The sequence below is a fragment of the Mesoplodon densirostris genome, chromosome 7 (genome assembly GCF_025265405.1).
Source record: "Mesoplodon densirostris isolate mMesDen1 chromosome 7, mMesDen1 primary haplotype, whole genome shotgun sequence".
Taxonomy (NCBI): Eukaryota; Metazoa; Chordata; class Mammalia; order Artiodactyla; family Ziphiidae; genus Mesoplodon; species Mesoplodon densirostris.
In genome coordinates, this window is record NC_082667.1 from 73,347,543 (window position 1) to 73,372,928 (window position 25,386).

A 25,386-nucleotide genomic window follows, 5' to 3' on the forward strand; every position below is an offset into this window, starting at 1 on the left:
CTAGTCATAATTTGGTGGTCCCACTACCAAACAGCCTGGGGTCTTCGGGTTCTGAAGGCTACATGCCAAAAGCATGGCCTGGTTTGCTTCCTTGGAAGTGACAAGAGCAATGTTTTCTCTTTATCTACCTCGCGGGGTGCCTACCAGCCAAGGCCTCAGAGGCTCAGGACACTTCAGGCCAAGAAGAGGCTGGAACTGGATGGGATTACCTTTGGGGTGACTACAGGCTTGGTTCCTAAGGCAGCCATTCAATATAACGTACCCAAAGGCCTCTGGCAGAGAGAGGCTTGATTCAGGCCCTTGCCAATATCAAAGAAGGCCTCCAAGCTGGAAGCTCTGAGCAGCAATAACCCTTGGAATCAAACACTTGGCACTCTACTGGGGAATTCAGAACAAGGTCCTGAACAATGACCAGGGGTCCAGAACACAGAGTCCAGGCCCCGGGCAATGAGACTGGCAAAATCCAGGCTCTGCTCAGGGTAGGGTTCCTGTGCTAGTGGAACTAGCAGAGAGGTCCAGCTGTCTGGACGGGGTCAGTGTGGGAGGGAGAAAGCATTTAAGAAAGGCAAAAGGAAGGTCAGGGTTCATCACAGCCAAGGAGCCAGGCCTCCAGCAGCCCACCAAATGCCAGATCTGGAATCGCAAGAGGTCTCAGGGACAAGGGAGGTTGAAGAAAGGTGGAAAAGGGCTTCAGGGACAGCAGTCCAACAAGAGTCAAGGAAGGGGGGTAACGGCACCAAGCAAAGAAAAGCTGAGAAAGAAAGAAGAGGCAGGTCTGTTAGGCTGAATGGCAGGAATACTGAGATGAATATAAGACATTGTCCTTGTTATCCATTGTTGGGGGAGTGGGGGGAAGTAGTTGTCCAAGCAGCCAAGGGCAAAGGAAAGCAGAAGAACCAGAAGAATCAAAGACCCAAAAGGATCAAACAACATGACGATTTCGTTGGTTTGACACAGATGTATTGCAAGGTGCAAGGGAGAGACTGGTAGAAGGTGAGGCTGGATATTGACAGGGGCGGTATCAAGAAGAGCTTTTTATGACAAGCCAGAGATTACAGACATCATCCTAGATGGGAGGCCAGAAAGTAAAGGTATACATTCATCCCTATACTAATTATTTGCTGAGTACCTACTGTGTGCTGGGCACTAATTAAGGTGATGGAGACACAGTGGTGAACAAGGCCTACAGTCACACTCTAATAACCGCATTCTTTGCACAACTAGCTGTGAAGATGAGGGATTGTGTGTTTCTCCTACCTCTTGAGGGCAGAGGTTGGGTCTTATTCTCCTGTATTTCCAGAAGGCTCAGCTAAGTTTCTTCCATATAGTACATTTCCAATGAGTGTTTATTGTGGGAATAAATGCTTCCTGTATTTTCTTTTTTTTAAAATTGAAGTATAGTTCATTTACAATGTTGTTAATTATTGCTTACAGCAAAGTGACTCAGTTATACATATATACATTCTCTTTCATATTCTTTTCCATTATGGTTTATCATAGGGTATTGAATATAGTTCCTGTGCTATACAGTAGGACCTTGTTGTTTATCAATCCTATACATACCAGTTTGCACCTGCTAATCCCAAACTCCCAATCCATCCCCCTCCCACCTCCCTCCATATTTTCTTAAAATCTTTTTTTAAAAATAAGAGCATAATATGATCAGATTTATATTTTAGTACGTCATTTTGGCAGCTGGGTGGGGGCACCTCGAAGGTGCACAAACTAGAGACAAGGGCTTCTCAACTAAGGGGTGGTCGCTGTCACTAGGCAATAGATAATGGGGGTCCAAGCTAGAGGAACGGTGGTGGAAATGGAGGTAGTTTTAGTGCCCTGGCCAATCGATTCACTTACAGCTCACTCAGCCTTCACAGACCTTGTATTTCTCTCATCAAACCACTGCAGCCTCCTTTGAAGCCTCGTTGGCTTCTGTTTTCACTCTAAACCTTGGCATGATTTACTTTCACCCTGGGACAGCCCTGTTTTCAAGGTCAAAGCCAACAAAAGACAGCTGGTCAACTCCAGGGTGACCCCGGGCACGGCCTGGGGCAGTCGTAATGCTGCAGAGCAGCGTGGTGACACACGAGGTCACTGCAGTTTAAATCAGCGCTGATGAATTTCCTCTGCCGCTGAGAGGAAGCACCAGAAACATCCTTGCTGTTGATGCTGATGGCTACCTCAAAAGACAGGAATTCACCCTCCCCGGCCCTGCATGGAGACTGGCTGTGGGTTACCAAGCACCTGGCCTCCGATATTTTCACTGGTTCCGATTCTAAGAAGTATTTACCACAAAATCCAGGACAGTTCTTTGTAGCTCCTAAGATCTCAAGTGATTAAGACAGAAGAGCAGCTCTGATTCAGACTTATAATAAAACCTGTGTCTGAAGCATAGAGTGGCTCACTTGTCATAAACCCAACAGTAACTCTTTTGTACAGCACTTTAGAGTTTATAAAAGCCCTTATATAGCTTATTTGCATCTTTCAATAGCTCTGTGGGCAACGTAAAGCAGATATTATTACTCCCATTTTGTAGATGAGAAAACTAAGGCTTGGAGAGGTTCTCACTGGCCCAAAGTCATATGAGTTGTCGGTGACAGAGCAGAAATTCCAACCCTGGTCTCACTCCACATTCAAGCCTCTATCCATCACACCTCCAACTCCAGCAAGCACTAGGGTTTACCACAATCATGAGTTAATGTCTCTGTCCCAGTCCTCATTGATGCCAGTCCTTTCCTTGCTGCTTTTCCTCATAAGACAATGACCCAGATTATGAGTCTGGGGAGTGCTACCAGGTCTCCGTCAGACCCAACTACCATGCAGTGATAGCCAAAGCCAGGGCCCAGGGCCACATTCTGATCAGAACTGTCCAGAGAGGAAGCTGTTGGGGCACAGGGCTAGCTATGAGAAGAAGGAGGGCTCTGAGAGCCAGATTTAAGTCCCTGTTCTGGCATGTAGTATATAACCTTAAGCTCATGACAGCTTTCTCGTTGAACCTCCATAGAATAAGGGCAGCAACATCTGCTCTACCCACCACTCAGGGATCAGAGTCAGTAATGGAATATTTCTTCTCACGTTTCCAGGCAGTTACCAGACTGTGCTGGATGCACCCACTACAGAGTAAAGCAAACTAGTCCCTCCATGGAGGAGGCCGCCCTGCACTAACCTCAATAGGCAGGCAGACAATTTTTCTTTCAATCTAAGCAGGAAGATTTAAGCCACCCAACAGGAGCTCTCACACTGTTTCAGCACACTTCTACTGATCATTGACTTTGTACCGAGCCTGGCCCTAATTATACAAAGATAAATAAGACAGTGTGGGCCTTCAAAAGACTCTAGGTTTGATTTAGAGATGGACATGTTAATAAGTACTGTATTACTAATAAACACGGTATTCCAGCATCGGGCAGCAACTTTGTCTTTTCGTCGTGAATTCTCGGCACACTGTACGGTGCTGCCCACAGTAGGATGCAGTAAACATTTACTGAATAAATAAATAAAACTAACATAAGACATGACGACAAAGGGTACACACACTTCAATGAAAGAATTGCTCTTCTCCACCTGGAAGCTTCCATCTTCCCATATCCCCTTTTCTGTGTACTCCTGTCCTGAAAGAAAAAGTATCCTTCCTTCTTGTCAGAACTAACTCCTTCACGGTGATTTCCCTCCTCTCCCTCATCTCCTCAGAGGCCTTGCTCCAGCCATCCTGCCTCCCTCTTGCATCTGTCCTCAGAAGCTTTCTCTCTCTCTCTTTCCCTCTCTCTAATCCTTGCTTTCAGCCTTCGGACCCACCTCAGGTTCCCCGAGCTTACAAAACTAACTTGAACCAAGCGCTCCTTTCGAGTGCCTGAGCTTGTCCTCATCCTCCTTTGACCACCGACTCTCTCGATTCTGTTGTTTGCACCTGCAGCCTGTATTTCCCCTCACCCTTTCATTTGCCCCATGTCCTTCGAAGCTGCTCTCAGAAGCATCACCACCCCTCCCCATCACCAAGGCCAGTGGTCTTGTCTCAGTCTCCAAGCTCCCTGACCTCCCTGCTGAAATCCCCTTGGCTTCTGCGACACTGCAGTTCCTGGCTTGCTTTCTCCCTCTCTTGTCAATACTCAGTCTCTATCTGGCTGCTCTTCCTCTGCTTTCCTCTCAATGCAAGTTCTTGCCAAGATTGCCTTGTTACTTCACATTAGCTCCCTTGAGAACTAATTTAATGTCAAAGCTTTCAACTCAGGAAGGCTTTCCAGTCACCACCTCCACCCCATCCCCCCTGAGCCCAACCCTGCAGAGTCCAACAGAACCATAGGGACTAAAAGTGCAAGAAAGAAAAGGTCCCCAAGAATAGGGGAAGGGATGGGATCAACATAGTTTCAAGGTCAGACTCTCTCACAGCCTCTGTCACATTCTGCTTGCCCTGCAATCAACTTATCTTAGTTCTGCCACCAGCTCACAAGCTCCTAAGACAGGATCTGTCCCACTCTTCTCTGCTCCCCCCATTCGGCGAGTGTAGTGCTCGGACAGACGGGCACACATAAGCATTTGCCAGATAAAAGAAGAAAAAGCGAAGATGAGTATGCGTGAAGGCACTTGGTAAATAGGAAAGCACTAAAGGACTAGAAGCCTCACCATCAACAGACTTCATAAGAAACTTCCGGGTTGTTCAGTCACATTACAGGGTCGGTGCCTGTCCTCTGGCTCTGCATGACATTTGATGCCCAAATGCCTGAGAACATGGAAATCCCTATTCCAGAACTGGCCTGGGATGGAGAGGCACAGACTGCAGCGACAGAGAGAGAGAGAAGAGGAGCTGTATAAAGGGCCTCACCCTAAAGGGCATCACCCTAAAGGACCACCTCCTTCTCATGTGCTCAGTCAGTAAACATGCACGAAGCACCTATGAGGTGCCGGGAGCTATTCCAGACACTGGGAACACAGCTTTGAACAAGATGACAAGGGCCCGTGCCCTCCTGGATATTATATTTCAGTGAGAAGAGATGATAAAAACAAATAAAAGAAGACAGCAGGTAGTGAATAAATGCTTCTGTATCAGATGCTTTACCATCTCTTTCAAACAAAACAGCCCAGGCTGGTGGCTCTTTCTCTCTCCTGAGTGTTCACACGGACAAATCCAGTCCCCTGCTTTGAGGTTTGCTTTGTGTTTTTCTCCCCGTTAGGTCAGCAGCTACAGCACAGATGTGCTAGCTTTTTTAATCTCCAGCAAAACCGTGTTTGGATGAACACTGCCATCCCATTTGGGGAGGCCTCTGAAACCGCTGCACCTGGAAGGTTTGGGCAGCCTGGCCGCCATGGTCTCAGAGACCTCCTGCCCCTCTGAGAAGAGCGATGATGCTGCGGATTACTTACCAGAGAGCTACTTGGGGATGCTTTTTCAGGTTGTGTTCATCTGTCAGAGCCCTCCAGACTCAGCTGATTGCTGGTGGTAGATTTCTGGTTATTTAGGGCACTGAAGTCCCACAGTCTTGACACAAACGTAAAATTAGAAATGCATTAAATATAGGAAAGGAGGAAGGTCATTCAGGAAAGGCAGCCTTCGGAGGGAGCTGCAGGACAAAGACACCCTGGAAACTTCCAGGTTCATTAATGTGTTTTACACAGCATTCCAGTGGTATTTCTCCTTCAGAAATAACACTGTGGAAAGCGTAGGGGACTGGCTCAAACCTCAGCTAACACAGCCGAGTGAGTGACTCTGCAAACTAAAAATAGCTTCTTTCCCACTCATTCTGACAGATTCCACTTAGACCCTGTGCACAGGCTGATTCTCCAACAAACAGTTTTAGTCCTGCAGCAAAATGAGGGCTGGTGGCATTTGGGCTTGACAATTACCCAATCCCTGGTTCGACTCTTGTTTATTTCCACGTTTCCTGCTGCTGCTCCAATGGCTGCGTGTGTGCACACACGTGCACGTGTGCACTGAGCTCCCTGGCTGGGATTTGGTGCTCCTCAACCAAACGTGGGCAGAATTCAAACCAGGAACATGACTCAGGACCATGGCTGCAGACTGAGCCCAGAGCAAGGTTCTCAGAAACACCAGGAAGGCTCTTTGTCTCAGGTCTTCTCCTAATTCCCAGCTAGCCTCTCTGGGCCTCAGCTTCCTCAATTATAAAATGAGGGTAATCATTCCTATTCTTGCCTATTTCCCAGCATCACACTGGGATCAAAAGAGATAACGTACGCAAGAGTTATTTTCCTTTAGACATACTCCTATCAGAAGGATGGATGGCAGTGACGGGGCAGGTGAAACAGGCAGCCAGACTACAAAACTAGGCTGGACCACTGGAAGGGACAGGCATCCCAACTGTATCAGGAGCTAAAAGCAGATCCAGATTCACAGCCTTAGCTCGTGTTGTCCCCTCTGCCTGGAATGTCCTTCTCCCTTTGCCAAACTCCTACTCATTTTTAAGAACCCAGTCCAAACACTTCTTTTTGTTAGTGTCTTCAGAATAAATTATTCCACCTTCACTGCTCCCTTAGCCTTTCGTACACACCTCTAACAGCACTTTTCACTCTACAGGGTAAGGAATTTATTTACGTACGTGGAAGTTCTTTGAGGGCAAAGATTATTCTTTATCTTTGTATCCACTTCCCCACCCACCGCCACTGTGTGGTCAAAGCAAGTATAGGGTGAGTGTCAACCAATGTTCACTGGGTTGACAAGGAATGGACAAGAACCCAAAGCCAAGAAGGGGGTAAACCCAGGAGGCACGCACACAGGTGGGACAGCACGCACAGAGCCAGTGGAGGGGGTGGCGGGAGGGGAATCCAGGAAGGTAGAGTCACCAAGGTCTGCCTGTTCCCGACAATAAGGTTACAGCCACAGGGACGGGAGTCAAAGCCAAACTGCAAGTCCTGGGAGGGCCAGGTGGGAGCATCATACTAAGTCCCAGTGACCTAAGAGGGAACAGGAAGCCCTGGGGACAAGGAACAAGGGCAGAGAACAGAGCCAAGGCGAAGAGGCCGAGCAAGGCTCAAGCGGTACTGAAGTGTGGAACTTCTAGATTAGTTAACATTCCCACGTCTGCCAAAGCTGAGCCAGCAGCTCGGGGCTGAGTGATCTTGGATATGACACCAAGGGACTCTAGAGGCAGGAGTCATTACAAACTTAAGTAGTGATCGTTTCCATAAAATAAGAATCAGAGATGGAAGGGACTCTTAGATCTATGAGAAACTTTATAGGAATCGCCTACGTATCGGGGAACTAAGGGTAAGGAGGAAAGGGGCTTGCCCAAGTTCACCCAGTCAGGGCAGAACCATGGCTAGAACCCAGGCCTTCTGACCCCCAATCCAGACCTTGTCCCCCAGAGGCTGTTGACCTTCAGTCAAGCAGGCCTCCTGATGGTCCCACTAACACACCAGATACCCCGCTGTAGCTGCTTCAGAATCTTAGGGGAGCCCCACTGTACCCACTAAGTGAGTACGGGCACTTCTTCCTGTGAAGTGCAGGCTTCCACCTTTGAGTGCACTTCAGAGCCAATGTTCCACAGGAAATGGGCAGGGAGCAGCCCCACCAGAAGCTTGGAAAGCAAAAAGCTGCTGGTGTGTACGTTTGCTGTCAGGGAGCAAAGAAACAGTGCGTTCACACGCACCCTGCCCTGACATGGGCATGGGGGTAATCCCAACCACGGTGCTCTCCCTGAAATTTTCCAAGAGGGGCTAGAGAGGGCCGGTACCTAAGGCAAAGCTCACAGTGCACAAAACACACAATCTTCAGCCTTCAGCACTGTAGGAACATTGAACAAAGGCCCGTCTGGTTTAAAATCTCAGTCTTTCTCAGGCTAGAGATGAGACGTGGCTCAGAAGAAAAGAACTGAGACTCTCAGGGAATCAGAGACCCTGACTCCCGGAACTTCCCTGCAGGTGAGGGTACATATGCACCGTTGCTTCATCCATACAGTAAGCTGTGAGCTTCCAGTTCCTCAAGTCCAAGCCCCAGCCCCACTGTTTACCTACTATGTGATCCAAGGCCAGTGACTTACCCATCAGTCTCCTTATTCTTAAAGCAGTGATTGTAATACCTGTGCCCAAGTTTATTGTGAAAAGGAAAGAACATATGTAAAGCATTTAGCACGCTGCCTGGACCATAATAACCACCAAGAAACATTGTGCTTATTTGCTTTCTTTTGTTCATGGGAAGGGCTGGTCATACCACAGTCCAGCTCTGTCTACCTGTGCTTTCCCCTCCCACTTGGCTGTCTCTCTGGACCCTTCTGGGCAGACATCCTACCTGAGGCCTCAGCCCAGACAGCTCACACCTCCCTCTGCTTATCCCTGGATATAGAAGAAGGTAACTGGCCAGCTATGGGGCACTCAGGTCCTTGAAGGTCAGGAATTACCAGTTTAGTCCAAGGCTGTTCCTGTCTCCCCAGGTGTCTGTGCACCTCCCTGGCCAAGCCCCTGCCAGAGTATCACCCAGTTTAACACAGCTCTCGTCTTTTCCAAGGTGAACCCACCCCTAGCAGCTTATAGCTCTGGCCCTCCAGCAAATAGATGCCTGACAGGCCAGACCGGGACATGAACAGCAGAGAGAATTCCCAGACCAAATTTACCAGCAGGAAACAGCCTGGGGTCTGAACCTGTAGTGAGACCAGTGACAACACACACGAGCACCAACTCCCCAGAGACCAGAGCACAGATGGAGGGGAGCACGAAAATGAAGCTGCCATAGGGCTCGGGGCTCAAGCCGACTCCTCACATTGCCCTGCCAAGCAGCTAAATAATTTAAGTCACAACAGTGTGAGGCTCTTTGGCTATATGCTTACACTGGCCATGTCTGTTACAGTGCTGCACAGCGTGGCCACCACACAGCGTTCAAAGGTTCCAAAGGGAAGAAGAGAAAGGACCCAACAGTTACTGAGTGCCTGGAGAGTGCCAAGAACTTGGCATGTAATCCTCATCGATGACCTTCTGTGGTAGGTATTATTACCCTCGTCTTACCAATAAAACCAGAGACTCAGAAAAACCCATGAAGCCTCTATGCTTCTGCTGTGCTACCTGACCACTAAGTCTTAAGTGTTCTGGGAAAGAAAAGGAAAGCTAAAGAGTATAAAGCACCATATATCAAGCTCTCAGCACCTTCCCTCACTAAGAAGACAGTACTAGCTTAAGTACTGCATTCCCTCTTTCACTGGAGTCAACTTCTTTCAAACAGAATCTAGAGAAATACAGCAAAAGCCATGAAGATACTCATGGCCTTTGCCCCTGCAATTTCATTCCCAAGATTTTGCCTTAAAGAAACAGTTCAACAGGTTATTCACTGCAGAGTTCACTACAGTGACCAAAAAAAAAAAAGGGAAATGATCTAAATGTCCAACATTCACAGAATGACTTGGAAAATCCCAGAATCTTCAAATCATATAATATTATACAGCCATTTTAAATGATCTTTAAAGACCAAGACAAAACAAAGCAAAGCATTTGTGATAAATTACCACTGAATAGAAAACATTATAAATGCCACCACTATAACTTTGTAAAGTATGTATATGTGTATATGCAGAAAAGGAATGTAGTTGTGTTAGGGTGGTAAGATTATGGGTGGTTTTAATACTAGTATTACCATGTCTAAATTGTCCTTGTGGTGTTGTTCAGTGCCTTTACAATTAAAGAAAAAGAGACAGACAGACTGACAGACTCAACCCAGCACCAAGGAAAGGCCCAGGAGGACCAGGGCTGGGATGTAAGGCAGAAATTGAGAAACGTCCTACATACCCGGAAGGAGGAGGCCAGGCAGGCCCGAGGGGAAGGGAAGCCCTCTAGGTATGGAGAGGGTTGTAATTAGTCTGATGCTAATTACAGAAGTCTCACTAGTTTATTAATTTTTTCTTTTTTTTTTTTTGGCGGTACACGGGCCTCTCACTGTTGTGGCCTCTCCCGTTGCGGAGCACAGGCTCCAGACGCGCAGGCCCAGCAGCCATGGCTCACGGGCCCAGCCGCTCCGCGGCATGTGGGATCTTCCCGGACCGGGGCACGAACCCGTGTCCCCTGCATCGGCGGACTCTCAACCACTGCACCACCAGGGAAGCCCTAATTTTTTTTTGACAGACTGAATGAAGACTGAATTCCTTCATTAAGCCAACTTGGGTTCAGAGGCACATTTCCTGAGTGGCCATCCCCATTCTTCTCAAAAACCTAGCCCTTTCTTTTTCTTTTTTTTTTTAAGGACAGCAGTAAAGTAAAATTTAGTAACAGAAACACATACCCTGGAGAAATTAAGACTCCTGCCTTAAATGCAGAAATTCAAGACATTTCAGGGAATTAAAGGGGCTTGAATAAACAACTGAACTACCGTGTTTTTCTACACTGGGAAATATAAACAGAAGAGCAAAATACTCAGCTTAGTATTAATGGCCCCTCTGATCAGGTTCCAACCTTCTGATATTACTTCATATTCAGCCCCACAGACACACAGTGCTGCAGCCAGACCGAACTACCAGTGCTCCCCAAACACTTTCTTCCCTTTCCCACCCCCGTGACTTTGCTCCAGCTGCTGTGCCCACTGGAAAGTCCTCCTCTCTCTCACAGTGCCTGCTCAAGTCTCTCCATCCTCCAAGGCACAGCTCAAAGCCGTGTCCTCCACAAAGCCGAACCCAGTCCTGTACCCTGAACTCATCTCCCATTCTCTGAAGCGGATCCAGAGCCCCTGGAACCTTTGAAGGAGTCACACACAGTCTGCCCTGCGGCACAGGTATCCAGGTAACTGCCTTTTCTACCATATTACACCTGAGCAACTTGAAGCAAGGACCCCTTCAGGCTTCTGCATGGAACCCACCATAAGGCCTAAACTATAAGCACACAGTAGGCTCTCAGTGAATGCTCCTCTGAAAGATAAGGAAGAGAAACGCATCACCTCTGTGGAAAGAGGTCACTTCCTACCTCAGTTGCTCCCGTTAAGCAATGCAGAGAGGAAGGTGCGCTCTTTGATGGCCTGGAGCAGCGGAGGGATGGACCCTGCTTCTTTGGTTTCCAGTCTTCATGAGACTCCAGTGTCCTCCCCAGTTGACCGTAGTCTGCTCGGCCCCAGGTAAATACCTTGCCAGTTTCTAAAAAAAGAAAAAAAAAACTTATTTGAATTAAGGCTATATTCCATAGCTATGCTCTCATGGGTAAGCGAGAATTACAAGAGAAAGTATGATCATTCATTTTGGTACCAACCACTATGTAGCAGGAGCCTTCCTATCTTCCTGCAAAGAAAGTGTGCATATTCACCTGTTTATAGATGTGGGAACTGAAGTTCAGAGAGGTGAGATGTATGACTTAACCAAGATCAAACAAGGGCTGAGTGCCAAAGTTGGATTCCAACCGAGGCTACTTCTACAGGTTGGGCTCCTGCATTTTAACAGATATGGACATGGCCACAGAGAACACCTCCATGGCATTGTATGGCCTATGTGCCCTCTCCCCTCCCCCACACCCTTTGTACTTTGCATGGACAGAGGATGTCTGTTCTCAGGCTCCCCTCCCTCTCACCCAATCCAGAGCCCTCTGTCAGCCACCTTGAGGTTCCCCAGGCTCCGGACTTGCCCCAGGCCACAGTCTCTCAGGGCCTTACTCTGAGCTCAATTAATGGCCAGTTTCATGTGTTCTTCCCTCCATGCAACATCGAGGACCTTTCAGAGTCTATTCTCTTACCCACAGGAGCAATTCTAATAGTCCCAAGGTGAGTGCCTATGTATGCTAGAGGGAAAGGAGTGAGAGAAGGAAAAAAAAGACAAAATCATTTACAGCCAGAAAAGCATTCAGTCCCCCAGATGCACCATCTGGGAAGCTGGCCAGTGCTAAAGACGAATGAAGAAAATGAAGTTTGGAAAAAAGAAATGGCCTTTTTTCTCCCAGATAAGAGAGAATTCACCAAACTTATTCAGTTGTACCAAGTGCCACATTTGTTATTTCAACAGAAATGCAAAATCTGATGAGGCATAGATTATTAACAGATTCTCTGCAATAAATATGCATAACCATGTGCGCTGTATAAATTCTTTATACATGTTTATTTTAACAAAGAGAAACTTTGCTTAAGAGACAAAACACCAAGTAATGCATATTAAATTCTAGACAAATCTACTACATACTCTGTGTTTAGTATCAAAGCTTCATCTGGTCCCACATTCAACATATGGTTTATAGTGTCAGTTAAAAAACAACCAGAGACTCATAGGGGAAATGTCAGAATTTTGAAGGGGTACAGGGCTCTGCAGGGATACAGTTCTCAGGATCAATCTGCTCATGGACACCAAAATAGATACCAAGAAGTTCTTCCAGGCTTCCTCAAAGAGGGAACGAAGTCTGTGCAACCCACGGGGTACCAGATATATTACAAGAACAGGGAGAGGGTCCATTCAGATGTGTTATTTCATGGCCTCACACGTGCTATTCCTTTTGCCATAGATGCCCTTTCCTTACATCATTCATTTCATAAACTATGGCTCAACCTTCAGAGTCCAGCTCATGGACCACCAGTTCTGCAAAACCTTTCTTGACTTCTTATTTCTCCACAGAACAGGTGAAACCCTCCCTCCTCTGAGCTACCTTTATTACTGTACTCATCAACTACTAGGATCCCATTTAACAGGTAGGAAAATTAAAGTTCAAAGGAGTGACCAGCCCAGGGTCACACAGTTAAGCCACACTCCTTCTACTAGCCCATGGTACCACTCTGTATTGGTTAATCACACTGGCCCAAATCACTGCGTAAACACACTTCCTTCACTTCTGTAGGATTAGCCCCCAAAAAGCTCATGTGCCCAGGACCCACAAAGCATCCCAAACTGGCAAACTGTCCCTCTGCTTGAGCTGGCTGGGATTTACAACCAGACTGCCTTAGCAGAGAGGTTCCCAAGAAGCCAGAGGATGAGACTGTTACTTCTTAAAGGATCCTAGCGTTCCTCTGCTGAGAAGAACTGGCAAGTTGCTAACTGCAAGACTACAGAAAGAATTATGTTATCACAAACCCCACGGTGAATCCTTTCTTATCAAGTAAAACATCTTAGAACCTCCTCTGCTATTGATTATTGATGTCCAAGACAGGCAAGACTGCCAGAATATGGTGCTACCATGATTACATTTCCAATAACAATTCAACCATTCCACTTATGTAGCACTTTTCACCTTCAAAGCACTTTACAAAGATGAACTAATTAATCTTCATGCTCCCTGGGGAGGCCACAGACATTTTATTACAGACAACCAGGCTGACTGGATGGCCAGCCTTTGGGTTCCGACCTAAGTTTGTGCAGTCAGGTAGGTACACTCCCTGAAGCTGTCTGTCTGCTTCTCCCCAAAATATACTCTGCATCAGAAGGCTCACAGGGGACAGAGGAGGCTCTTTTCTTTTTCCTTTAAACAGACATTTTTGACCACCTCCCAGGAGCTCAGCACATTAACAGACAATATCTCAATTAATCCTCATAAAAATTCTGTGAAGTATAGATTATTAAGCTTATTTTACAGAGGAGATTAGATGACTTGAGAGGTTAACTGACTTGATCAAGTCCAGAAAAACCCAGCCAGTGGTAAAAGCAAATTATAAACCTCTGTCTTCTGATTCTAAGACCAATGGCAGATCCAGTGATTGCACAGCTGCTGTCACAAACTGATGAAACCTGGCTGATGAAACAGCCATTCTGACAGTGTTTGAGGAGCGGGGGGAAACTCAGATTAAATGGATATGTTCTGTGTACCGTCCAGCTTTCCTCACTAGAATGGCCTCCTTCCCAAGAGACCATGCAGACCTCAGAACTATAAGCAGTGAGATAAAGGCATTAAACACAGGGATTACGATTTTTAGGTCACCTGGAGTGAAAGAAAACAATGAATCCACATACAAAAGATGTTCATTAATGCACTGTAGATAAATGTCTGCCTCGAGCTGAAGCAAGCTGGCAAATCCAAGGGCATTTAGATCCCAAATGTATGACAAATGAATCTACCTTAGATTAAATACTTATATATGACTGTGACAAAAAATAGATACATTAATGCCATCCAACGAGTATAGGTATGTGTCTCCAGATAAATGGGAGAAATGACAAACAGCTCAAAATAAAGTCAGCAAGTAAAATATAATTTAAAGGCACACGCATGCGAAAATTAACAGAATAACTAGGGAGCCAAGAAATATACACGGCCAAGGGTCCCAACACAATGGAGGAAACAACGGGGCCAGATGAGTGGTATTGACAAAGACTGCCTAGGGAGCTTGGAGGGAGCATTCCGAGCTGGAATTGCCCCGGCAGGCTTGATGGAACAAGTGGCGTTAAGGTGAACTTCTGGAAAGGAAAAGAAAATGGGAAGATCAGGGAGAACATTCCAGGAGTGGGGAGAGGAGATAAGCAACGACAGAAATCCAAAGGCACAAGGTGGGGCAGGTGGAGAGAGGGAGGGTCAAGAGGCAGGGCGGCGCCGGTGAGTCGGGGCTGCCAGGCTGGGGCCACCTCAGAGAAACGCCAGGCTCACGGTCCAGACCTCACCTTCCAGACTCGTTTGCTTGCACTCCCTTATCAGCAAAATATTTTTAACAGGAGGCTTCCCTGGTGGCGCAGTGGTGGAGAGTCCGCCTGCCGATGCAGGGGACGTGGGTTCGTGCCCCGGTCCGGGAAGATCCCACATGCCGCTGAGCCTGCGCGTCCGGAGCCTGTGCTCCGCAATGGGAGAGGCCGCACCGGTGAGAGGCCCGCGTACAGCAAAAAAATAAAAAATAAAATAAAATAAAATATTCTTAACATACCTCTAATACATGTATATTCATTTATTTATTAAAGTATACACTTACATTATACACATATGGGAATTATAAAGGTACCTTTATTCAAAACTATATAGTGAAAACACACTCCAAAAGTAGAAAATTTAAAACAATGAGATAAAAACATAAAAGAAGTCAGAATTTTCTCTTCCCACACCCTGGCAATTCATCTTGCATGCTCACTTTAGGAACTACTGCTACATAGACCATGGGGAGACTGCAGACTTTTGGGCAGGGGTGGGGCCTGATGAAATGAGTGTTTGGGGGATGGTACATTTGGCAAAGGCTTGCAGGGGGCCAGTAATAATAATATTCATACCTAACACTTCCCTCCCTAGCACCACTATGTGCCTAAGCATTCTGTTCTAGGAATTCTCTATATACTGTTCTAAGCTTTCTCTATGCAGTATTCTGTTTACCCCTCCCAACAACCCCGTGAGACAGGTATTCTTACCAGCCCCATCTTGCTGACAGAGAGAAGGTTCTAGGAGTGGGAGAGGGGACAAGCAAAGTCACAGTAGGAGTAAGTGAAAAGGGAAGGAAGGCAGGAAGCCACTACAGTGACACAAGCCTAAGAGGCATCAGCTAAAGCCAAGGCTGAAGTTGTTGCAAGGGGGTAAGAATTTGCAAGGCTTGGCACCCCATTTGACGTAAGAGAAAGGAAACGGGAGGAGATACACAGCACTCTTGAGATTTCTGGATTTCAAGGTTAGTGGGAAGGTGGGGGTGTGCCATTAAAATATAAAAAGGCGCAGAGGGTGCTAGATCAGGGGTTCCATTGACAGGAGTCATGCAATGTTATTTCGTTACCAAATGATTTAAATCCTCTGGGGCCTTGTGCAAACATCTTATCAAACAGTCAAATACAAATAAAGGGGGAGTGAATGAGGAGAAAGAAAATGAGGTGCAAAGCCCTGGGTGCTCCAGGATCAGAGAAGACACAAAAGGGGGGTGGATGGGGAATGGTCGGGGGGCCAGCTTCCTTCACCAGCCAGAGGGCTGCCCAGGATGCTGGTAGGGGCAGGTGCTGCAGCCACAGCAACGGGCACAGTGAGGAGATGCTCCAGCAGTATCTGGATCCTCAGGGGAAGAGGTATTTCTACGCTGTCCTGGGAAAAGGGGTCCTGAAGGTGATAAGAAGATACATTACAGTGTGATATAAGGAACATCCATATTTTCTTAACATAATCTGTCCCAGAAGGAAACAGAATGCCATGAAGATATCAAAATGGAGTTATAGCAAATAGAGGTAGATGTTGTAAAAAGAATCCCATGGGTCAGGCAGAGAAAGTCCACACAACCTCTTTAGTCCCTCCCATCTCAAATGCTTCTGGAGTATACACACACACACACACACACACACACACACACACACACACACACACACAAACGAGGAGGCCTCTCTGCACCTATGAGTTATATTTATCATATAATTTATCCGTTTACAAACACTTGTTACTCTCAGGGTTATTAATTCTAAGTCCTTAGAGTGTAAGAACCTCATTTCTATAACCCATCCTTTGTTCTGCCATGTGGACAGAGACTTTATAAAAAGGTACTTGATGATAAAAACCAAGAACTTCGAACACCGAACTAACTGCCCGAGAGTCACCAAGCTTAGTCTTCCCGTGTAAGGAGGAGGAGAGGGGAGAGCTCAGAGGACAGGGGCCGGACACAGGCACACCAGGCTGCTTCCCCCACGCAGACGTGCCATCCTGCTCTTCCTCAAGGCTTCCACACCCCTTCCCTCCGCCTCCGCTGTCTCCTCTACCCCTGAGCCCATTCACCTAGTCAACATGTATTCACCCTTCAACTCTGCTCAGTCCTCAACCCAGATCAGACTCTTCTGTGCAACAATCTCAGAGAACCATGTTCCTCATCTTGGGAGAACTTGTCTCAGTTTATAAATGTGTGCTCATTAGGAGGACCGTTGATTAAAGTCTGTCTCATCCTCCAGAGAATCGGCTCTGTGATAGCAGGGACTGTTTCTGCCCATCCCTGTATCCTAGAAAAATGCCCAACACAGAGTAGATGCTCAATAAAGTATTTGTTGCTTGAATGAACAAATGAACAATGTAACCATCTCTTCCTACCTACTTCTTGCTCCCAACTACTAAACTTTATCATTTGCTGGCTCCATAATCTTAAGCAAATTACTCAACATCTGAAAAATGGAAAAATAACACCTTCCTTGTAGGGCTGCTGCAAGGATACTTTTTCATATAGTGCATGACACATAATAGTAAATGTTAGCCACTGTTACTACTATCCTCCCAAACTGAACACCACAGCCTTACCAAGGATTTCCATCGTTCCACCCCCAATTTCTACCAATTTGTCAAATCTCCTCTGCCAGCTGCCAACTACCGACATGTTAGGTAAGTCTTAGGTAAGTCATCATCTTCATCTTACTGATAAAGAAGAGGAAGAGCACTGAAGGCTTCACCATTGGATTTGGGGATTTTTGTAAGATACAAGCATAATATATGGCACATCGCATCACACAACAAAAATAAATTTAAACCAGGGGGTAAAAAGGAAGAGAGTGGAAGAGAGCAACGGAAAAGAGATGAAGCAAGGTGAGCTGGGGAAGATAAGAAGCTTTAACCAGAGACTCTGAAGACCTGGATCCTAATCCTGGCTTCTCTCCAAGTCTACGTGATCTTGAACACAACCCTTCCCTCCAGGGGCCCTATTTTTCCCATCCACACAACAAGAGGACTGGGATCGATGACCTCTGAGACATCTTCTTGGTCTAAACTTTAATAATGATGTCTAAAAATCCTCAGGGTCAAAATGAGTGGTGTACAATTTAATTTTCTTGGCACCTTTTGAATATTTAGTCTGACCAGTGTCCTTGAATAAAACATCCACTCTAATATCAAAGACCACTAATATGATTAACAATTTTTACTGAAGTCTAGTTGATTTACAATGCTGTGCCAATCTCTGCTGTACAGCAAAGTGACTCAGTTTTACATATATATGCATTCTTTTTCTTTTAAATTGAAGTACAGTTGATTTACAATGCTATGGTTGCCAATTTTAAAATTTGGGAACTTGGTTGTATATCTTGTTTGTTTGTTTGTTTTTGTAAAATTTCCCAAGTCTCCGAAGTTGTATCATGAATAATATCACATAACAAAAGGTCTGGAATTTTTTTTAAGTTAATACAGGAATAAAATTTCCAAACATGAGCTGTCCAACTAAAAAGAAGAGAAGAAGCAGCCTGCAAAGAGACTGAATAAAAACATAAGGGCCTGGGGAGAATTATTTGTTGAGAGCTGACTCTGTGTAAAACTCTATTTTAGGCACTGCTATGAAGTTATATAATTTAATCAACACTGAATGATTGGTGTGAATCCCATTTTACAGAAAAAGAAACAGGGTCACAGAGGTTAAATGACTTGCTCAAGATCACACAGCTTGGAAGTGGCAAAGCTGCAATAATGATGATGATAATAACAATAATTAATGTTTTGAGAGCACTTACTTCATGCCAAACTCTTTACATGGATTGTCCCATTTAGTCCACAAAAACACCCCGTGAGAAGGCATTTTCCTCCCCTCAAATTACAGGGGAGGAAACTGAAGCATAGAGGGAGGTGAAAACTCAAGCTCAGAGCCTCCAGCTGCCCCCAGTCACTGCCCTGCAGGGGACCCACCAGTCCATGTGACCCCAGCTCCACTTTTCATTGGCCCACACTGCCTCTTTAAAAGTGGACAGTCCCAAGGACTTCTGGAGGTTGTTCAGAGTCACAGGGACACCTGTGTGGGCTAGGGGCACAAAGACAGCCTGGCCAGATCACTAAGGGAGCATCACCCTCGGCCTATATGACAAAGATCAGAGTCCTAAGACGTGCCAGGCACTCCACACGGCTGCTCCATTTTCACCACTCACTTCATTAGCTGTCAAATCAGGGGCACTGGCGAAAGAAGTCCAGACAGACTGCACCTGAGGAGCCCCTGGACCAGCTGTAGGACTGTCTGTACCACGCAGGATGGGGGCTTCCCAGACAAAAGCAGGGAGGACTGGATTCTTCTCCAAACTTGGTGAGGGCATCTCAGGAAGCCCTGGTCCTAGATTGTTTGTGTATTTGGCTCCCTCGCCCTCCACAAGCCCCTCCCTCCAAGCACCTCTGTTCTCTTAGCGCTGGGTGACTGCCCCTTTGTCAAGGGCCTGCTCCACTTCCTCCCTCCCAGGCCTCAGGGTTGTGCTGTGCCCCAGCCTGCACTGCTGGTCGGCCTGCTTGCTCCACCCACAGAATTCCTTCTCATCCTCAGGGCCTGGCTCAAAAGCCACTGCCTCCCTAAAGTCTTCCATTATCCCCTCGTCAGAATAGGCCATCCGTTCTTTAGGAGCCACTGGCATGGTGCCTGTACCCCTGTTCTAACTATTATTCTATGCCACCAAATATAAGCTCATTTGATGACATGCCTTACATTGCCCACTGTCTTAGTCAAGGTTCTCCAGAGAAACAGAACCCGTAGGTTCTATAGAGCAAGATTTATTATACGGAATTGGCTCACATGATTATGGAGGCTGGCAAGTCCAAAACCTGCAGAGCCAATGTCCAAGTTCAAATGCTGTCAGGCAGGAGAATCCTCTCTTACTCAGAGAAGGGTCAGCTGTTGTTCTGTTCAGGTCTTCAACTGATTGAATGGGGCGCACCCACATCAGGGAGGGCAATCTGCTTTACTCAGTCTACTGATGTAAATGTTAATCTCCAAAAACACCCTCACAGAAACACGCAGAACAACATTTACTAAATATCTGGGCACCCATGGCCCAGTCAAGGTGACACATAAAATTAACCATCATATCCACTGAAGGGTGGAGAACAGTGATCCTTCCTTATGCTGTCTGTATTCCTCACAGCACCTAGCATAGGGCCTGACCCAGAGCAGGTGCTCAGTGTTTGCTGGAAGGAAAAAGAGTCACAGGCATTGCTCTTACCACAAGCATTTATGTGCCACCAGATGTCAGAGACCATCCCCTCCAACTACCCAAAGAGAATACAAAACTAAGGAAAACAAAGGACTCTTCACACAGACGACTCGGAAACAGAGCCGGGCACTCTCAATATTCAACAAATAGTTACTGAGTACTTTCTATAGGCCAGGTGCTGTCCCAGGTGCCAGGGGCCACAGCAGTGAACGAAACAGACAAAACTCCCTTCCTTGGCGAAGCTTACATTCTAGCAGGGGGAAGACAGACAATGGACAAAAATCACATAAAACATATCCCCTGGCAAATGACTTTAAGTGTTATAAATACAAAGTAGGAAAAGGAGACAGGAAGAGCTGGGGAGGGAGGTGGAGGCCCAGCACAGGTGCCCAGCTCCCCACTTCCTGTCCAGGGCTTTTCGTGAATAGCACACCACCTTTCTTAAAGGAAGAAACTTAAATTGAAGAGCCCTCACCCAACTCCTGAAGGGACAGTGAGACTTGTTCTAACTACCTCTCAGGACTATGATGAAAAGGGAGACAAGAAACATGAAAGCACTTTATAAACTCTAAATAGAGGTGCTGGAAATATCATGACTATCACTCTTTCTCTAAAGCCAGTTTGCAAAGAACCATCATGAGAGGCTGGACCGTGAGCCCCTGACCTGAGGGGCTCTGGCCCCTGCTCTGGCCCAGTGCTTGGGCTTCCTGCTCCTCCAGGAGCCCAGCGGCGCATCAGGCTGCCAGTCACACCTAGCAGTCACTTGGCACCCAGAGAAAAACATCCCTGATTGAGGCCGGTGCCTCTGCAGATGTTTCCCAACTCATTTCACATTCCAACTCCCAAGCTTCTTCGCACACTTTTAGACTCTTATTAATAACACTTTAAAATGCAGATTGCTGCCTAATCTTAGCTGCGTAATTAAAAAAATAATCTTGCTTCTCTCCCTCCCGGCAAGAAAGGAAACCATACCCCAGGGCTTCTGCAGCTAAGAATCACACCCTGAAGAAAAGCTAGCAGGAGGCTGCAGGTGGGGATGGGGAAGACGGCCGGAGGGAGTGGGGGGAGTTGAAGCCAAGAAGCAAGTCTCATCTTTGATTTTGGAGAAGATAAAAACGAGGCTGAAGGAGGCGAGGGATTTGCCCAAGGACACACAACGTTATTTGGCAAAGCCAGAACCCGAATCCCAGTTTCCTGCTTCCCAGGAACCTCTGTCCACTGCTTCGTGGGGAGAGGAGAGGAAGAAGGTAGATGTGAAGTCCTTGGAGGGTAGGAACCTGTACTTGTGTCATTCTCCGTGAGCATCGCTCACTGCATAAGGAGAAACGGTTACAGGTCTCAGATGTTCAAGATGATTATGGGAACAAGGCTCAAAATTCTTTACATTCAGTTCAGACTCACAGACCACCAGAGCAGGAAGGGACCTCAGAGTACTCTAACCCTACTGTCTGCTTCAGCTGGGAAAAGTGCAGCCCAGTAAGGAAAGTAACTGACTTACCCCAGGTAAGGTAACAGTGGGTTAGAAGCAAAGCAAGACTAGAACCCAGGTCACCCTGACTTCTAGCACATTCTACTCACAGCTTCTTAGAAAACTACGTCAACCTCTCAAAGCTTCAACTGCCACCTGCATTAGCTAATTACCAAAGGCCTCCTGGGCTCCTTGGCATACAAGAGCACAGACAGGCAAGGTCCACACGGCTCCTCACTGCCTGCTTCTCTAGCATGGCTTCTTGGAAGGCCCAAGAGCAGGGTAATGGAAAGACGCACATATCTACCCTCATCGCCTCAGGGTTCTCCTCTCCCCACCTAGCCCTGGACTTTGCCTTCAATTGCTGTCTCTTGCAAAAGATCATCAGCAGTTTCCATCTCTGTGAAGTTACAAAAAAAGAAGAAAAAAGGCCAAGCACTGAGCCCAGCTGTTGGTGAAGCTGCGTTTTCCACTGATGACTATGACTCACAGTGCCCGAGCTGGAGGCTGGAACTGGGAATGAGACTTGGGTGATTGGGCACAGCCAAGGGAAAGCCGCAGTTCCCAAGCACGCCTGGGCCTGCAGAGACGCGCTGCCTGAGTCCCTTGGGTAAAGTCCCAGCACCTGGCTGTGGGCACACAGCGCCCCCTGCAGGCCATCCTGAGGTCCAGCAGGACCAGGAGCAGGGCCAGCACATTCTGCAAAGCTCACCATGGTATCCAAGCTGTCATGTTGGGAAACCAGGGTCCCACCTCCCAAAACCCAAGAGATCCCCCAATACTCTTTGCATCCTTGGCTTCCAAAGAGAAACTGGCTGTTAGTTAACGGGAGGCCCAGATTAAGATCTTCAAGCAGGGAGACAGAGGTTGCCCCTGATCCTGGGGTGGGCAAATAATTCACCCAGGGGTAGGAGCAAGGAGGGGAGGGAGCCTGTCCCAGATGCCAGTTTGTGGTCAACCAGTGAGAACGTCTTGGGACATGACTCTGGACGGTGCCTCTCAAATTTCCTCTAACCCCACCCCTGGGAACTGTCCCAAGTTCTTCAGGAAAGTTGAGTATAAAAGATCTATTGGGGCCTTAAGAGAGCTGCACTCACAGATGGGGGGGACTCTCCCACCCCCACATGTAAGGACCCTGTGAGAGCGAGAACAGAGCAGCAGGACAAGGTCAGGAGGAGTCTGTGGAAGTGACGCCCACCCCCTGTCAGTGGTCTCGGAACTTGCCACTTGCCTCAAGCAGTGGCAGTAAGAAGCACCACCAGAAGAAGCCATAAGGAGAACCTGTTACGATTGAGCACCCATCAGGAAAGGGAAGATAATCAGACTTGGAGTCCCAGTATTTCAGTGAAAGGGGTCCTGCAGGTTACATTCAAATTGCTCATCTGGAGGTCCAAGGCCTCATGGTGTGAAGGGCCATCAGGCCAGATCCACGGTGAGACAGCCTGTATTTCCTTCCCTTCCACATCTCATCTCTCTCCCACTCTGCTCCCTGATCCCATCTGTCCCTCAGGCCCCAGAAAAAACACACTTTACCAGCACCCCACCCACCAAGAAATTCCACCAATGTGACCTTCTGTAAAAATCTGACTGGGTTTAAGATGACCTCCGAGGCGTTCGCATTGAGTCCCACTAGAGACGGTGAGCACCAAAGCTATAGTGCCTTCCCTGGAGATGCTGACTTTTCCATGGCCAGGGACTGGGAAAGGCATCTGCTACACAGGATTTTTCATTTCATAGGATCAGCTCCAACCAAATCAGCAAAGCACTGTTACTATGGACCATCTGCCAGGACCCGGAAACAGCCCTGTTACATAAAGGGGCTGGTGTAATGAAATTTATTAAACTGGATTCTTCCTTCCTCCATAAAGGAGACGAAGCAATTACAGTCTCTCTTAGGAGAGGCTCTGCAGGGCAGTGGAGGAGCCCTGGGCTAGAGACCCCTGGGTTCTAATCCTGGCCCTGCCTCCATTAGCTATGGGACCATCTCCCTGGGCTTCTGGTTCCTCAAATTTCAAACAAGGATGAGACGGTCCCTTCCAGCATTAAAAGTCCATGACTTCTTATTGTTTTCACCAAAATGGCAAACAAAGTAAGCATACTTTGATATTAATTTTGTACCGTAGAGTTAATTTTCTGAAGAAGAGCAGTGACTTCATACTTGCAGGCTAAATGAGAAAAGTGCTGAGCGGAGCCCCTGACCCAGGGGCTGGCTGGAGGAAGATACACAGAGGAGAAACCGGAAGTTAGTACCTTCTATCACCCAGGCAGGAAAGGCCCAAGCGAATCACAGAGAGTTCTCTGGGAAGCAGTACAGTATTGTCAATGATCCCATTTGCGCACACAGTACTTTGCAGGCGCAAAGTGCTTTCACATCCAGGATCTTACTTGATCCTCACAATGTCCTCCAGTAGACAAGGTGACATTGCTGACCCCATTTCACCCTGAGCAAGGTAAGGCCAAGTAACTAGGTGGGCTGAGTCCATGTCTCTTAACCTCTCTTCAGTTTCCTCACACGTAAAATCGGGAGGGAGCCTTGCTCGGCAAACTTTGTGTAAGGATTACATAGATGATTTTGCAAAGCCCTGGCAGAACGCCTGGCACACAAGTGCGTCCTTGGTAAACATGAATAACCCTTCCCCACACCCTCCATCTCCTCGGGGAGGTGTGGGAGAAACCCCGAAGCTGCTCATCTTCAGGCCCTTATGAAACGCTTCAAGACGGAAGGAAACGCAACCTTCCCTGTGGCCTGAGACAGCTCCCCAGAGGGTGGACCAGTGAGCCAGGTAACTCCAGTCCCTACCAGTCTCGGCCTTTCTAATGGTTGCCCAGGTCATGGGGGAGAGGGTCCTCCTGGGAATCCAGAGTACCTCAAAATCAGCCACAGAGAGACCTGAGCAGAAAGTAGCCTGTAAGAGCTGCCCCAAGGCAGGGCCCTCCCTCCCTTGTTCATAGATATCGCCTCCACTCCGAAACCTTCAGCTGCTCCTCCCACTGCTCACAGAATAAAGCCTGAATAAGGACCCATGCCTGTTATTCTTGAGGGATTCCAGTCCCTTCTGATCCTCTCTGGCTCCATGTTAAGCAAACTACGCTAGGGTGCACTTCCCACTTCTATACCTTTGTTTCCAGGATTCCTTCTGCCTGGAATGCCCTGCCCTCACCTCGGTTATTCAATAAATATTTTTTGAAGAATAGAGTGAAGGCATGAAAGAAGTAAATGTGTGAATGAGTGAATGACATGATATATACCCCCACTGAGGCAGCCAAATTAGGGATTATGATTCTCATTTAACAGATGAGGAAATTCAGGCCCAGAGAGGTTATTGACTTGCCTAAGATCACACAGCCAGCAAGCAGCCAAATTAGAACTTGAACCTGGCTCTTCAGGGCTCTTTTGGCTACCTCAGGCTTCCTCCTAAGGTAAAAAGTCACTCTTAGATTAGGAAAAAGCTGATCCAAGATTCCTCAAAATGGGCCGCTTTCATCTTGGCACACGTCCGAGAGCACTTTAAGGCACTGGCTGTCACTATGATTATTGAGAGTTCCCGTGAGACAGGCAAGGTCCCCTGAGAAAGGGCAAGCACAGTGCCATCTGTCAAGAACCTAAAAATGATGGCGCAATTACAGGCCGGTCACTTAATGCTCACTTTTAGAGAGCTCCTGGAACAAATCAATCTCCACCAGGAAAGAGGAGGAGGGTTCTTTGGATGGAAACTCAGCCCTCTTGCCAGGGGCCTCTGAGCCCTTACCAGAACCACCCTGTGAACTCGCAGCATGGCTGGTGCGCCAACCCCCTGCCCCAGGGACAGATGGGGCAGCCGAGACCCCACAACCCTAGGGCACCAGGCATCACTGTCAGCCTCAGGGAGCTGACGCTCTCTCTGCCCTGGGCCTCTCCAAGAAGGTGGGAAGAGGGCAGGGCCACAGGCCGGTCTCCTGAGCACAGCCACTGAAAACGGCATCGCTCCCACATCCGAAAACTGCAGCCACTCCATGCAGCTAACCCTCATGGAGCCCTTCTTCTACGCCAGGGGAGATCCATGGGGAATGAAACAGACCAAGTCCCTAACCCCGTGGGGCTCGCACCTGGTGAGGGGAGAACGACGACAAAAGGGTAAACAAACGATGATACTGTAGTTTCAGGCAGTGAAAACTGCTCTGGTGGAAAATAAAGCTGGGTGCGGAGTCGAGTGGGTCTGAGACAGGTGGAGGTAGCCACTT

At 47.4% G+C, this 25,386-nt stretch overlaps 1 protein-coding gene across 2 annotated transcripts in view; it reads right to left on the bottom strand.

Annotated features, from left to right (window-relative positions):
* Positions 1-25,386, bottom strand: part of SERGEF (secretion regulating guanine nucleotide exchange factor) — a 224,815-nt gene that overhangs the window by 164,469 nt on the left and 34,960 nt on the right. For both annotated transcript variants that reach the window (XR_009532975.1, XM_060103763.1), the window contains exon 9: positions 10,882-11,048. Coding sequence is in view for 1 of the 2 variants with exons in the window: in XM_060103763.1 (XP_059959746.1) it covers positions 10,882-11,048 (167 nt within the window). In the remaining variant the exon portion in view is untranslated. The remainder of the gene's footprint in view (positions 1-10,881; positions 11,049-25,386) is intronic.